The 15,627-nt window shown below is 38.8% G+C and overlaps 2 protein-coding genes across 2 annotated transcripts; both read right to left on the reverse strand.

Moving 5' to 3' along the window:
• Positions 1–873: 873 nt before the first annotated feature.
• LOC110067379 (uncharacterized) lies at positions 874–12,667 on the reverse strand. Its single transcript, XM_020774707.2, has 16 exons — positions 12,575–12,667; positions 12,416–12,487; positions 11,112–11,461; positions 10,406–10,612; positions 9,501–9,537; positions 9,298–9,359; positions 8,766–8,830; positions 7,937–8,297; positions 7,510–7,571; positions 6,483–6,581; positions 4,714–4,752; positions 3,960–4,079; positions 3,193–3,322; positions 2,595–2,674; positions 2,414–2,484; positions 874–1,670 (listed from the first exon to the last, which is right to left on the reverse strand). Exons 1-16 carry the CDS (start codon positions 12,637–12,639, stop codon positions 1,586–1,588), a joined length of 1,905 nt encoding a protein of 634 aa, XP_020630366.2. The 5' UTR covers positions 12,640–12,667; the 3' UTR covers positions 874–1,585.
• A 1,083-nt stretch (positions 12,668–13,750) lies between these two features.
• On the reverse strand, positions 13,751–15,625 carry LOC110067172 (developmentally-regulated GTP-binding protein 2-like). The gene has a single exon (XM_020774471.2). It carries the CDS (start codon positions 15,539–15,541, stop codon positions 14,444–14,446), a length of 1,098 nt encoding a protein of 365 aa, XP_020630130.1. The 5' UTR covers positions 15,542–15,625; the 3' UTR covers positions 13,751–14,443.
• Between the last annotated feature and the right edge of the window lie 2 nt (positions 15,626–15,627).

Here is a 15,627-nt window from a genome sequence, read left to right on the forward strand (position 1 = left end):
GTACATTTACTTACACACATGCAATTATTAATCGTCACTCTTTTTACAATCACTGAATTAAACAAATTAATTCTGATATCTAAACTTAATCTCACTACAGTATAACTTTTAAGATATTAACATATTTTTTACAGTTTTTAGCAATTACAAACGAGACAAATTAAAGAAATAACAGTTGCAAGGAAAATTTCGGACGTTTTGATATTTAAGAGGAGAGGCATTGTTTACTTACTCAGGAGGAAATTTTTCTAGACTGTATCTATACCTGATTTTGTTAAGGAAGTCCGGAAGGAGTAACGCATCCTCATTTAATTTTCTAGTGTATATATAACGACGCATGAACAAGATAGTATAATTAAACAGCTTGTCAACAGTAGACTTTTTGTTGTGAGTACCAAATAAAAGTTCTACCGAAGAACACAACGCAATGACCTCGGTCAGGGCTCGAACCCGGATCGGAACGCTCGATCCGGAGTCCAGCGTGCTAACCCTATGCATTGGGTCACTGGTCCTCCACGGACGTACACGAAGCGCAGTGTGAAAGCGTAGGCCCATGTTCCCATGGCATGAAGCGAGGAGGACGACTAACGTGTTTGTTCCCCCTGGATGCGATGTTACCATTGTAGGTACCTCGACCTCGACCACGCAGCAATTTTGCGAGGTTTCTCCGGGTGGGGAGAGGCAATGTGGAGCTGAATGTCTTTTCCGAGAAGACAACGCAGTGCCGCTTTGCCCTCGAAGGCGAAGCCCTCAGTTTAACACGCTAACCGCGGGCTCGAGTGATGTACATTCATGCAGCCTATTTCATGAAATAATTCAATGGTTTTTACGGTATTCAAGGAAAACAAGTATGATAAGAGAGAAAACTGGACATTTTTATAAATAATCTGGCTTCATTCAGTTTATTTACAGGATTTGTTAGAAATACAAATGCAACAGTGACTGACTCAGGAAACGGAAGCAGAAACAGAAATCAAAACAGCAAGTTATTTACATCAGAACAGACTAAGCTAAGCAAACACTTTTATGAGGAAGTAATCCACTGTAACGTTGTGCAGTAACAATCTTTCCCAGTCGCTTCAGAACTTATTTCCTTTATAATCGTTATTGCAGTGTTAAACAGTTTATTACATTGGGTCCGTGAAAATCAGCTGTAGTTATCAGGGAGGGCATTATCTAGGAGAGGGTATAGTGTGGTATCGGTAGCTCTCGTTATCTAAACAGACCCTTTCCCTCGGCACGCTTCATTCGTTTAACTTGCATGTGATAACGACCAATCACAGATCATCACTGTTGAGACGTCTATCTTGAGCTGGTTAACTCAAAACTGCCGCCGGTTTTCCCTTACGTACACCAACGAGTGAGTTACTGGGTTAAACAGCAATCAAGATTTTCGTTAGTTCAATAGGTTCACAGCCTTTTTTATAGCGTCACGACGTAAGGCACTGGGAAAACCCTGATCAAAGGTTATCATAATGTTCTGCTGTTAAACAGGTGTAAGTTTAAACCTGGACCGTTCTCTAGTGCACAGACAGACACATTTTAGCAATGCGCTGAACCTCCAGACCGGACTGCAACGAAGTTCTCATAATCCAGCCATGATGGACTGAGCTTGAAGACTACGCTCTTGCGTGCTCAGCGTCGACGCAGCGGCCAATAATTCACCGCACCTTAAGACAAAAAGAAATAAAACCGTTTACAACGTAGTCATAGTCTATTTTCAACTGTATGTCTAATGGTGCGAAGAGGGTTGCGTTGGCTTCCTGGACACCTGCACGCTTTGGACTCAATGTAATCTCATTTGCAGCAGTAATTTTGATCGTGAACAAACTCTCCTGTTTGCGCGGCGACCGCGAAAGGGACTAGGACCCACTCCCCTCTTTCACCGCGGCATAGTAGATCAAACAATCCCATCAACAAGTCGTGATCAGTTAGAAACAGATTATCACAGGAGCTCAGCTGCATCTTGAAAGACAAGGACTGAGCGTTTCAAACGGGTCTCCTCAATTCTCTGTCTGTACACTATATCCTTCCTCCAAAGTTAATCTCGGTAATTTTCTACACAAAAGATTAAGACCCGAGCTTGCTATTGCGATGCCCAGTCTTTCCGTTTTTCATTACCGCTGTCTGCACTAGTTGACACTATAGTGGAATCCCGATTTTTCGAACCTCTAAGTAGACTTTCTAAAAGTCCTTTCCAATAATTCTTCCCTAGCCTGTTGGTTTCGCCGCGCGACTTCGTCGCTCGAAGATTACCCCCTCGCTTCGCTCGTGGAAGATAAACAAGTCAAGGATTAAGAAGAGGTCGGAGGGTTCGAAAAATCGAGGGTTCGAGAAATCGGGATTTCGCTCTATTTTCATTCTTGTACATGAAATTAGACGTGAGTTTCTACTGACAAACTTCAAATCTCACCTGTTTTGCTCTTGGATTTCAGATTCAACAGTTTTGGATAGCCCATCCATTTCTTTGGCAAACGATCCGATCTAAATGAGAGCGAGGCAAATGAAGTGCACTCAATAAGTGACAATTACGGCAATTGAAGTGATCATCATTTATCTGAATAAGTAATTAGAAATACCTACCAAGGACTTACCTTATGTTGGTTTTGTTTGGTTAGTCCATCAATTTCGCCTAGTAATCTTTCGCTTTCATCAAGTACAGCAAATAGCTCAGCTGAAGAAAAACAAAATGGAGTACAGAAATGGTAGAAAAAGGTTAAGGGAGAAAGTTTGAGTAATCAAAGGGTTTAGAATCGAAATGCGGTCACCTTGTTACAACGAACGGCCTTTGGGTACATACATACATTACAATTAAAATAAATAAGTGAATATCTTAATTGAAACAAACAATGGAAACAAACAATGGCCAATGGAAACAAACAATGAAACAAATCATGCAAATAACATGGTTAAAAATCCCAACTGGCAGGAGGCAGACCAGTTGGCTATTTAACAGCCGAAAAGTTGATTGAATTCGGGGCTACCGAGGACAACACCAGCTGGACATTTGGCATCAGCAATGGTGCGAAGAGTTGTTTCATTAATTTCTCCCAAATTCCCCAAGACTTTTACAAGTTGTAAGTTTCATCGGGACTTTCCACTCTTCCCTGTGATAGCCATTCCCTGACAAGGCGGAGAATAGTCGGTTTAAACTCGACGAACACAAAACAAGACAAAGAGAAAACAACGTACCGTGATTTTGCGGTATAAACACACCATTAACTGACATATGATGTCTGGTGGTATCCAAAGCAGCCGCTAGCTTGCTGTACTCTAATATCAGCTTCAACATGTGAGATCCAATTGGCTTTAGTCCTGACATCTGAAAATTATCAATTGAATCAACACATTGCCTCATTACTTCTCATGCTCAATAACCATTCATTACGGAAATCACAACAATGACAGAGATTGATATACCCGATCCGGGTTAGGACCCGTTTGCTAAACGATGCGTTCTCGTACTGAAACCGCATGAAAAGCTTTGTTTGGACGCTACGTTTTGACGGGCGTGGAGTCTGTATACACGTTCAGTTTTTTTGGGGACACTACGTACGTAAAAATATACAATTAGTTAAACATTGAGGCTTGTGTTGAATTTGAGTTTTACGGACTATGTTTTTTTTTGTCGATGTCGCGTTTCCTTAGTTTAGCTTAGACGTTGAGGTAAGTGTTTGTAGAATTTTCCGTAAAAGTTGATTTTAGTGTGGACGTTAAGTTGTTAGTGTGTAGCCATTAGTTTAGTGCGAACGTTGAGCTTGCTATTGAAGATACTTTTGAGTTGTTTAATTTGTTCTCGTGAAGACCGAATGTCTGACGTTTTGTTGCCAAGGAAAACATTTGCACGAGTATGCAACTCCCGAGACTAAACAGGTTAGCACTAGATACGAGGAAGCATTTGTGAGCGAGGCGCACAACATCACTGGCAACAAAATGTCAGAATGCGTTTATAAACTCACCTGAAGTTGAATCTGTTTATCTAGTTCAGCAATTTTTGTTTTCAACTTCAGTTGCAACTCCAGACTGGCCACTTCGCGTTGCAGTTTTTCTTTCTCTTGCCATACAGAGTAGATCTGACTCTAGAATAATAATATAATACGACAACTATGACAAAAAATCAAAACATTGATGCAACAATGAACATTATTAAGTCCGGTAGTAACTGGAAGTACCAAGGAAAAAGCCATACTTCATTGATCATACTTTTTTAGAATGTCAGTTTAAAACGTTCTTCACTGAAGCTACGCTGCAATAGTTAAATGTGATACTGTAGAGGGTCTTTATGGTCTTTTTTCTCCTTTATCAAGTGCTCCAACAAAGATATTGACTTATAACTCCTCTTATCGCCCTTTTATATCCACAAGATAAAAGCTACAGAATGACCCACCACTGTCGTTTTGATCCCAAAGCTCATCAAAAAAATTAAATATTTAAGTTTAAAAAAATGAGCCAATATTTAATCTTTCTAATGGAATGCTCCTCTTCCTGCTTCTCCTTTCGCTTTCTTTATCTATATTGCAAACATTTCTGAGGAAAGATTGTACTTTACGTTTACTCGTAGTTTCAAGCTTAGTCTAAAAGCAACTGAATTTATTGTAAGTTACTAAAAAAGCAGTTTGGGACATTGGATGACTGTTTTTCAAGCCATCAGCAACTTTCAGCGCAACATCGGGTTAGAAAAAAAGAAACAAAAATTAATTAATTCAAAACTACCTGGGCATCTTTCTCTTTTTGACCAAACGAATGTTTCAGCTGCAATGAAAAACAAAAAAGCTTCAAATTCTCAAAATTCTACAGCGCACCCTGTTTTGTGTTTGATTATTACGTTAGTACCTTGCGCACTCTGTTTTGTGTTTGATTATTACGTTAGTACCTTGCGCACTCTGTCTTGTGTTTGATTATTACGTTAGTGCCTCGCGCACTCTGTTTGTATTTGATTATTACGTGTGCCTCGCGCACTCTGTTTTGTGTTTGATTATTATGTTGGTACCTTGCGCACTCCGTTTTGTGTTTGATTATTACGTTAGTACCTTGCGCACTCTGTTTTGCGTTTGATTATTACGTTAGTGCCTCGCGCACTCTGTTTTGTGTTTGATTATTACGTTGGTACCTTGCGCACTCTGTTTTGTGTTTGATTATTACGTTAGTACCTTACGCACTCTGTTTTGCGTTTGATTATTACGTTAGTGCCTCGCGCACTCTGTTTTGTGTTTGAGTATTACGTTAGTACCTCGCGCACTCTGTTTTGTGTTTGAGTATTACGTTAGTACCTTGCGCACTCTGTTTTGCGTTTGATTATTACGTTAGTGCCTCGCGCACTCTGTTTTGTGTTTGATTATTACGTTGGTACCTGGCGCACTCTGTTTTGTGCTTGATTATTACGTTAGTACCTTACGCACTCTGTTTTGCGTTTGATTATTACGTTAGTGTCTCGCGCACTCTGTTTTGTGTTTGAGTATTACGTTAGTACCTCGCGCACTCTGTTTTGTGTTTGATTATTACGTTAGTACCTCGCGCACTCTGTTTTGTGTTTGATTATTACGTTAGTACCTCGCGCACTCTGTTTTGCGTTTGATTATTACGTTAGTGCCTCGCGCACTCTGTTTTGTGTTTGATTATTACCTTAAGGGCCCATTAACCGATCTTTTTGAGCCGTTGCTAAGGAAAATTTATTCTCATATAACCTCATCATTTTTAGTTAGTTCAGAGTTATTTGATGTGTTTTAACTTTTTCATGATCAGTAACAGTAGTGATGACGTCATCAGGCCACGCCCATGGTCATGTGACTAATACAGAAAAAATGCAAAGGCTCCCAGGCAAATTACTTAATCGGGATTTTTTTCATTGATTTAATATTTTAATTTAAATCCTCATTACGCTATGCATCGAGTTTGCTTTATTTCTAAAAGGTCAGATTTTGAAAGCATTTCAAAATATTGAAAAATTCGTACTTTTCTGAAAAAAGGATGATTTCGAAAAAGGAATGCATAGCTATGTTTCCAACGGTGGCTTTAATCGCAATTCGTCGAAAAAGGCTGGATTTAATGAAAAATCGCGTTTCCTTTAGCATTTAAAGAAACCGGAAGTTACCCTTTCAGCGCGCGCGCAATTTACACTACCAGCGCACTTCGGTAAGATCAAACAAAGCCAAACGGAGTTAGCTTTTCTCTTTCTATTGCTCTTGTTTTTCTTTCTTTCTCTTATTTTGTCTTTTCTCGTACTTGTTTTACTTTGCATTTTGTGAAATACAAAGAAAAACACCTAAAACGTAAGCGAATTTGCAAGTTTTTGAGTTATTTTTATTTTTCGTGCTCAGGCTGACGTAAGTAACCGGAAGTGAAATTTCACCTCCTCAGCAACGCGCGCGAGCGCGCGCATAAATCGGTTAATGGGCCCTTAAGGTAATAATCAAACACAAAACAGAGTGCATAAGCTCAAGTCACTCTCAGGTATTATTGAAATCACAAGTTATATAATTTACCCTTGAGTATAGAAAAGTAGCTTGTACAACTCTCGAGTATTGAAGTTCAAGCTGACGTTGTGAGATATCGCCTTCTTCTGATGTTCCACTATGTCCTGCCTGCAAGTACAAAATCATTAATTATTACTTAAGTGGCAATAGACCTGGCCGACGATGATGAAGCTGCAATAGACAAAAGAGACCATTCCGAGTTGCCTTATGCCTCTGTGTCAAAACAAGTTTTTGAGTGAAACCATTCATATGAAAATGTGTTCTCCCTTCAGATTCATTTTCATGCGAATCAAACTAATTTTCATATGTAAGGTTTTGCACGAGGACTCGGTTTGAAACAGAGGCACACGGTAACTCGGAAATGGCCTATTGTATTCAACCCTTTTTAGCATGCCATAGAAAATAAAGGCAATCAGAATACGGGAAGGCCATAATGTATACCAGAAGCATATCACCTAGATCTATGTGATATGCTTCTGTGTATACTCAACCATGTTACAACCAACCTTATTTGTGTGGCATAGATGTTGCATTAATTCTCTTGGCCACAGTATTTTCTGTGGCATGGTATAAAATTGCTCTTTTGTGGTATAGCAGAGAATATCCCACTTGTCACTTATGTGAATATACCAAAAAGAAGTTTGTATAACTAGCTAATGAAGTGTTAGTTCCCCCCATTTTCTTATAGCAATAAGAGCAGGTAAAAATAAAAGACAATGTGTCTGGTGATCACTTTTCAGATTCTGATGGTTGAATGCAATAATCCTGGCCACAAACTTTGAAATCCTGTCATTGTTCTACAAAAAGAGCACTCCTCCACCCTCTCAGAACAATGTTAGCTGTCAGAAGGCAAAAGTAACATCAACAAAGTTCACATGGTGTGGGGGAAAGACCTACCTAAGGCCATTTCTATGAGTGGAAATTATTGATTATTAGCAATGTCTACAAAAAAAGGTGTCAGAAAACGGAAGTGTTCCAACCCCTTTTGGTCAGGATTGTAGATCATGCACCCTTCTAAAGTAACATTTGTCCTTACCTCATTTGGCACAGGTGGCTTTGCAGTCACATGATCTGGCAGTAGACCAGCTTGAGATGAACCTTCACAAATGTCGCAGAGAAATGTAACATGAATGAGTAACAAATGAAAGAATAACTAAAGCTATCTGATCTCTTTCTGCCCTAAATTCAAAGGCTTAAGTCTCCCTGGTGGTGCCCGTTTATTCACTATAAAGTTACACGTAGTTATAAGAATCTGGTTACTAGTGCATTTATCACTTGTGACAACATCCCTTAGGTGTTGCTTGCATGCAATTATTGCTGTTATAACCTGCATCACGAGTTACACACTGCTAAGAACCTATCAGCAAATTTTTTTATTGTTTTCATGGAAATATGAAGGTGGGTTGCAAACTTCAAAGAATGTTGAATTGAAAAGGTTATCAAGAACATAAGAACACAAGTACCTGTCGTCTTAACTATTGTTTTCTTGGACACACCAGTCTGTGTTTTTCGCTTTTCTCGAGACGTCTTCTTAATGGCAGCAGTACCTCCACTTCCAACATGTGGCCTTGTATATGTTGCTATGCCCTGGGACAATATAGGGGTAGGGGCTCCCATGTGAACAGGAGGCTCAACGCCAACCATACCATCAGCTGGAGTTGATGTGACAATGCCTGTTTGTTGTGATGTGTTCCGGATAAAAGGTGTGTAATCTTCTAGGTTCAGTGTGCTGTTGTTAGAATGTGTAACAAATGACTGATCTTTTGATCTTGGTGTAGGTGTAGCTGAGGCTTTTACTTTCTTTTTTGATGGAAGTGGTACATCCTGCAAATAACAGAAGTTAGTACACTGTAACTGGACTATGGTGAAAAACTTATTGAAAGGGGTAATAACAAAGCAAAAATGAACAAGGACTGTTTTGACTGGGACTGATTACAAATGACCAAATTGAAAAATTAAGGTTAATGGTTTCTTATTATGAGCACACAACTTCTCAATGAATTATGTAGGCAGTCTAGCATGCATCAGGTGGTATTAATTAGTAACATGATTTTCTGTACTCTATTTACAATCTGAATGACAAGGATCCCGCTGTGATTAAACACTACAGCCATGATTGTTAACTTTATATATGAAATAAAAATGAGGCAGTGACAAAGGCTGCCCAGTTTCTGTTGCCAGATTAATTTCTAAGCCTTAGATTAATCTTCGAATTTTGAAAGTTCTCATTGATGATAATGATGATAATAAAATTGTATGGTATATAGATAAAAAAAACTGCTTTTAAGTTACCTTTACTGTCACCTTTTTCGTGGTCTTCGGCTTATTATCCATGTATCTGGAAGGAACAATGCGAGCTGCAAGAAACCAATTGAACAACTTTGTAAGAAGACAGAATGTCAGTTATAATGGCACAGCAAGACAAACTAAAAACACAATACATGTATAACTAAGTCTCTCTTTAAATACCCCCTACTTAAAATGTATAAAGATATTGCAATCATTTATAGAAAAGAAAATGTTAACTTTATCATTTCTGGAGGTTAGATTACAGGGTGAAGCCTTAGGGCTTAATTGTTGTTGGAAACCTTTTTTCATATCAAAAAATAATAATAAATAAAAAATAATAATAAAAGTTTAAGCCCTGATAGGGAAAACAGTTAACTTTCAGTAAGCTATGAATTAATTCCAAACGGTTAAGACAATTCAGAATCAGTGAATGGAAGAAAGTTAATTTAATTAATATAAGAAAACTTTGGAATAATCTTTTTGTGGCTATAGTCAATATCTAGGATTTGCAAATGATGAATGTGACATGACTTACCAGTTTTTTGTTTCTTCTTTTTTAGCTTTGAGTTCTGTTTTTCTTCACTCATGGTGGATAAACTGAAATAAAAATTGTCAATATTACAGAAGTCATCCTTTGACTAATCATTTAAAATTTGGATAGCTAATGTTAATAACAAGTGTTAACACTATTTAGACCCCAACTCAACACTGCTCAGTTCAGTGCAGAAAGAAACTTACATGGACTGTTCACCATGAGCTGCTTGTGAATGGGAATCTGAAACAAAATAAATATAAAAAAACAATCTTTACTAACAATAACATGATATTAGTCACTCCTTCAGTCAACTGCTTGTAATCTTGAAAATAAGTGTTTCTGAATGGCCACAACGTCTCTGGGGTCAAAGTAAGGTAGCGTGAAGGAAGTGAACTTGGGAAACACATTGAAAGTTTGACAGTTCTTCAAAAAGTTGACATCCAGTTGGGCTTTACGTGCTTTGGTAGAGAGTCTCTCTTACTGGTGGAAATCACTTAAATTAAGCTTTCCATTGTACTTAGCTGCTTGGTCGAAGATAACATTGCCAAATTTTCGTAGCAGTGACATTGAAATCAAACATTTAAAAAAGACAACACACCGTTAAATGTTTGATTTCAATCTTACTGCTACAAAAATTTGGCAATATTATCTTCGACCTAGCAGCTAAGTACGATGGAAAGCTTAATTTAAGTGATTTCCGCCAGTTAAAGAAGTTCTCTACCAAAGCACGTAAAGCCTAACTGGATGTCAACTTTTCGAAGAACTGTCAAACTTTCAATGTCTTTCCCAGGTTCATTTCTTCCATGCTACCTAATGTCAACCCCAGAAATCTTGAAAATGTAGTGTTTTGAGTAGAGCAGGTTCACAAGGTTTGTCTATTTAGGAACAGATCTGTATAGTAGAAACACCAATTAGAGTTTTGTAGTTTATACAAGTCATGTATATGTATATTGTAACATGGAATAAAGGAAGAATACATGTACTTTGTTCAAAAATCATACTCTAATTTTCTTTTGAGAACAAAAGACTCATTCCAATTGCAATTGGTAGACATTAAATGTGGGTAATCTGGGATGTTTTCAGCAAATTACTAAGCAAATTCTTTTACCTAAAGAGAAGTCAAAAAGTTGTTGCTTTATTTGTGGCGTTGACACATTAGATGATAGTGGCGGACCAGGAAGACCCTCCTCTCCCAAAAAGCTTTTAAACTCAGCTCCAGGTCTGCTTGTCTGTTGAGGTTGCATTCTGGCTTCATCAGCCAGACTCCCATGGTCCAATATGTTTTCTACATGTGGTTGTTCCCTGAAATGAGAGTCTAGGAAAAAATAATATTCATAGTCAATTAAATAAATAATGTAGATGTTGACAAGCATATTTCCATGAACATGTAGAAACAATAATAAATTGTTTTCCTGTTTTTCCTGACATTTCATAATGATATTCTTTGATGCTTTAAACTTTAAAACTTTTTTAGACATTGTACTGTTACAGAAAAATTCATTTATGTACACTACCCTCCCTAGCCTCCCACACAGACACTCTTTGAGCTTGTTATATACAACCTTTCCTTGTGTGACAAGCCCAAACAGTATCTCCTTAGCAGTCTATGTACACCTTCCCACCACAGGTTTTTTAGTGAAATTCTCTAACCCTTGCCCTTGTAGAAATTCCAGTTAGCTTCACATTTCCTTTCAAATTGAGGCTTTTGAACTTATGTGTCTCTTCAGAATTTCAAATTGGTGACCTCCCATAGGGTACAGTGAGTATGGATATTTTCTAGAACCACACAAAATTAAAATGAAACAGCTCAGAACCTGAATTAAATAGGGATGGTGACAAATCTTTCTTTCTTGCACTTGAGTCTAACAGATTAACACTTGGTACACCGGCCACTTTGACTCTTCTTCCTGCTTCTAAATGACCTGTCACATCAGAGATATTGTCCGATCTCTGAACAACAACTGGATTTTCTAAACCACTTCTTTCTCTTCCCACGCTTCGAGGTGAATGGCACACAACTCTTACTGGAGAGTTAACAATGCCTGTAACAACTGGGACTTCAGCAAGGTCAGGGCTCTTATGATGCCCTGTGGCATCCACCATAAGAACTGGTGATGTTTGTTCAGATTCTCTCTCTTCCATGTACATTGAGTCAGGGACAAACCTGCAAGAATATGACAAGACAGAAGTACGACTGGTGTTCAAACCAAGTATACATTATGTAGACTAACTGGGTTTGAGTAGCAGTAGTTCAGCCCACTCAAATAGCCCTAAAAGTTATGAGTAGTCCCATCATATCTTATTTTAAGGGGGAGTCCCTGGGTCCCTGTGGCAAGTAATGCTTGTTTCATTGTCATCGTCATTGTCATCTTCACCATCACCATCACCATTCGGAGTGAATATTCACAGTGTTTACACTCCAGACTTTATTCAAAAGAATTTTTGAAATCTAGTTAGAGGATGGTCTATATCCTGGGAAGTATGTATTATTCACATTTTGTTTTCCATTCCTAGCTCTGTATAAAGTTTAGTGGCGAGAAAAGCCTAGACTTTGCAATCTATTCATCTCGCATCTGATTGGTTTTCCCTCAGCATCAATAATTTTAGTTTAACTAGTTTCTGATTCGCACTGTAAAATATAAACTGTGAAGAATTTCTTCAACCAATCAGCAATAATTTACACTAAAGATTTAACAAATTATAAATATTTTTAGGAATTCTAATTTAACTTGTAATCATATTTTAGAATTTTACACGTTTTTGTAATTATTAGGTTTATTAGGTTTCTTACTTTTTATTTTGTAACTCTTAATTAACCGCAGGTCCACATCAGCTTATGCTGCCTATATACCGACCTGCGTAAACAAATAAATGATGTATGTATGTATGTATGTATGTATGTATGTATGTATGTATGTATGTATGTATGTATGTAAGATTTGTGAGAAAGTTCTGGTGGAGATCAAAGCCCAATAAGCTCATTTTCTTGATTTATTTCAGTCATCAAATTTGATAGAGAAAATCTCTTGCCTCATTTTACAGCAAACGCAAACAAGCAATCGCAACAAAGCACCACGAGAGATTAACGTGAGCTATAAAAACACGTAAGCTTACTTACGTCGTAGTAGGGCTGGCACTTGCAAACCCTACGCTGGGCTCGGCAACAAGAACTCCCTGAGCAAGCGATTTCCTGAGGACACAATGCATATCAGCGTGTCAGATCGAACAGTTTGGAAACAAAAGACGAAACAAGAACTTCCATAGAGGCACACAATACCTGATTTGTGGTGGTGGCGTTTGTGAAGGCGCAGGATTGTACAAAAATCGTTTTGAACTCGCCATCTTGGATCAAAACTCGCGCTCATTAGTGCCCAGTCTCGCGCCTCATTTACATCTGAATATAGGTGATTGGAGGGGAGGGGAGGATAAGGGCGAGCTAAGTCCGGTTGGGTGCAGCACCGTATTGTTCTGGACCGGGTTTTTCAAAGACACAGGATTCACGAGAATTTTGATTTCAGTTTTGTAACTCTTTGGTGAGGTTTTCTGTTTACATTGTTTGTCCTTTAGTTTTGAGCTTGAGAAATCTTGAAATACCCAACATAAAAAGTGAAAAACATTTAATACAGCACCCCGGTTGCCTATTAATCCTGGGCAGCCTTTGAACAACTTGGCCCTGGTGTACAGATACATATAGCATTTTATAAAATACTTTGAGGCATACAAGTACCTTGTGGATGGAAGAGGAGCTGGTGTGGAAAACAGTAACAAGGAGATTTGATATGAGGGTAGGGGAATGGGTATTCTGTGATATTTAATGTAGGGTAGTTTATTTAGTGGAAGGCGTGGTGACCTCATGGTTAGTGTGCTCAGCTCCGGAGTGAGCGGTCCAGGTTCAAGTCCTGGCTAAGGTGTTGTGCTCTTGGGCAAGAGCAAAGGCAAGACACTTTACACTTAACACTTTCTTTAGCAAGACACTTTATTCTCACAGTGCCTCTTTCCACCCAGGTGTATGAATGGGTACTGGAAAATTTAATGCTGGGGGGAGTGGAAATATGCCTAGTCGCTTCATGCTGCTAAAACTGGGATAAGCTCCGGCCTGAGGGCCACTTGGCTTGTGTGAAGCCATAACTTTTAATTTGTTAAGTTTGAAAAAGGGTATGATTTGTAGGTGAGGGAGTGACATTCATATGTACAGAACAGGCTGTCCTATGTTAATCTTCCTCATTCGCTATATGCAGTGGTTATTTATTATAAATATGAGGTGGTTATCTGTATATAATTACAAAAGCACTTCAAAAATTAAGGCTGCTTTTGTCATTATATAAAATTACTATTTATCGGTCTTCCCGACAATAAAACAGAGAAAATGAAAATGAAAATCAAATGCTATCATTATATTACAAGAACTGTTAACTTTTAACAGACCTGTTTGCCAGTGACAAGTTCAACACAATGACGCCAACATGTAAGGGCATTTATTATGTTAGTGCAGCTATGCCTCATGAACGCACTCTGTTTTGAATGTGGTTATTGTTCTGGATTGGGTTTTTCAAAGTCCAATTAACCTGACTCAGGAATAGTGAGAATTTTGCTTTCAGTTTTGTAACCCTTCGGTGAGGTTTTCTGTTTACATTGTTTGTCCTTTAGCTTGGAGTTTGAGAAATCTCGAAATACAGATGTAAAAAATGAAAACATTTTTAAACAAGAAAAATTAATACAGTACTCCAGTTGCCTGTTAATCCTGGGTTAGCATTAACAGGCTTTTGAACAACTTGGCCCTGGTATACAGATACATGTAGAAAAAGATCAGTTTCAGTATTTGAAAACGGTAAAACTGAAGATTTGTCAGGGAAGAAAAAGCCAGCTCATTGTTTTGTGTCAAGTTGTGACTAATCCATGTTGTGGTTTGGCAGTTACCTTTGCAGTTTCATCTCGCATCTGATTGATGGCAAAACAAAAATCATTTCAGGAATGTTTTCTTGTGTTCATGGTTTTACGGGAAAGACTGTAAAGCCAGTTGGCTAAAGAAAATACTTATTTATGACTATAAATCTATGCAACAGATACAGGCAAACTAGGCTTTTAGGATGAGGCATGTCCAGGCATCCTACAGATGTAAAATATACACTGTAAATGTACATCGAGTTCACTTTTTCATGACCTGAATGACATCTTCATCATTCATAACATGATTGATTCCCACTCGCTGTGGGCTGTATTTAGTACTGGTGCCCCAAACTAAGGCATACTTGAACACATCTGTTAGTGTTCTGTGAATAGCATGGCATACATGTTCCACTGTGGCACCACGTCGAAGGATCAGCCCTCCATTGAAGTCTGGTGGATCACCTCTCTTCTTGGTGTAGATTCTTAGCAGAGCAAGATGTTCCCATATCTGCACCATCAAATAGTCCAAGTTCAACTCCATCTCACAGCTGACAACAACAGAGTGAGGAAGCCGTGCCAAGCGATCAACCTCCTCTATGGAAATACAATCAATCTTGTTGTAGACATACACACATGGCAGGTAGATTCTGTTGCCGCAGATCACATCAATCAGCTGATCAGCAGTGCAGTCTTCTCGTATGAGCACCTCAGCATTGAAGATCTTGTACTCATGAAGTATCATCATTACAAGCTTTTCATCCAGATGAGTGAGAGAACATGTGGAGTTAAATGCAACACCGCCTCCTTTCTTTAGCTTGAAGTAAATATTTGGCTTGGAACAATTCAAACGGATACCACAGTCCTCCAGCTCTTTTTCCAACAGCACTTTCTGGATTTCACCCTTGGCAGCATCCAACATCATCACAACCATATCAGCAGTGCGGGCCACAGCAATGACTTGCTTCCCTCTTCCCTTCCCCTGAGAGGCCCCTTCTATTATTCCAGGCAAGTCAAGCAGTTGAATGTTTGCTCCATTGTACTCAATCACACCAGGGATACACGTCAACGTTGTAAACTCGTACGAAGCGCTAACACTGGTCGTGGATGTCAACTTATTTAACAATGTCGATTTCCCCACGGAGGGAAAACCAATCAATGCCACTCTAGCATCGCCAGATTTCATAACATCGAAGCCCTCGCCTTTTCCAGCGCCGGCTGATTTCGGCGGCTCTAAAAGTTGCGACCGATATTTCGCTAACTTTGCTTTAAGTAATCCCAAGTGATATTCCGTCGCCTTGTTTTTCTGAGTTCTTGCGATCTCTTTCTCTATCTCGCTGATTTTCTCTAGTATCCCCATCTTTTGGCCCACTACCGTTTCCCTACGTTGCGTTTCAACAAAATGGCGGTTTTCTAAGACTGTGATCAATGTCAGCAGCTAGTCAG

This window comes from Orbicella faveolata, unplaced genomic scaffold (assembly GCF_042242905.1).
Source record: "Orbicella faveolata isolate gen_17 unplaced genomic scaffold, um_ofav_v1 contig_1, whole genome shotgun sequence".
Lineage (NCBI taxonomy): Eukaryota > Metazoa > Cnidaria > Anthozoa > Scleractinia > Merulinidae > Orbicella > Orbicella faveolata.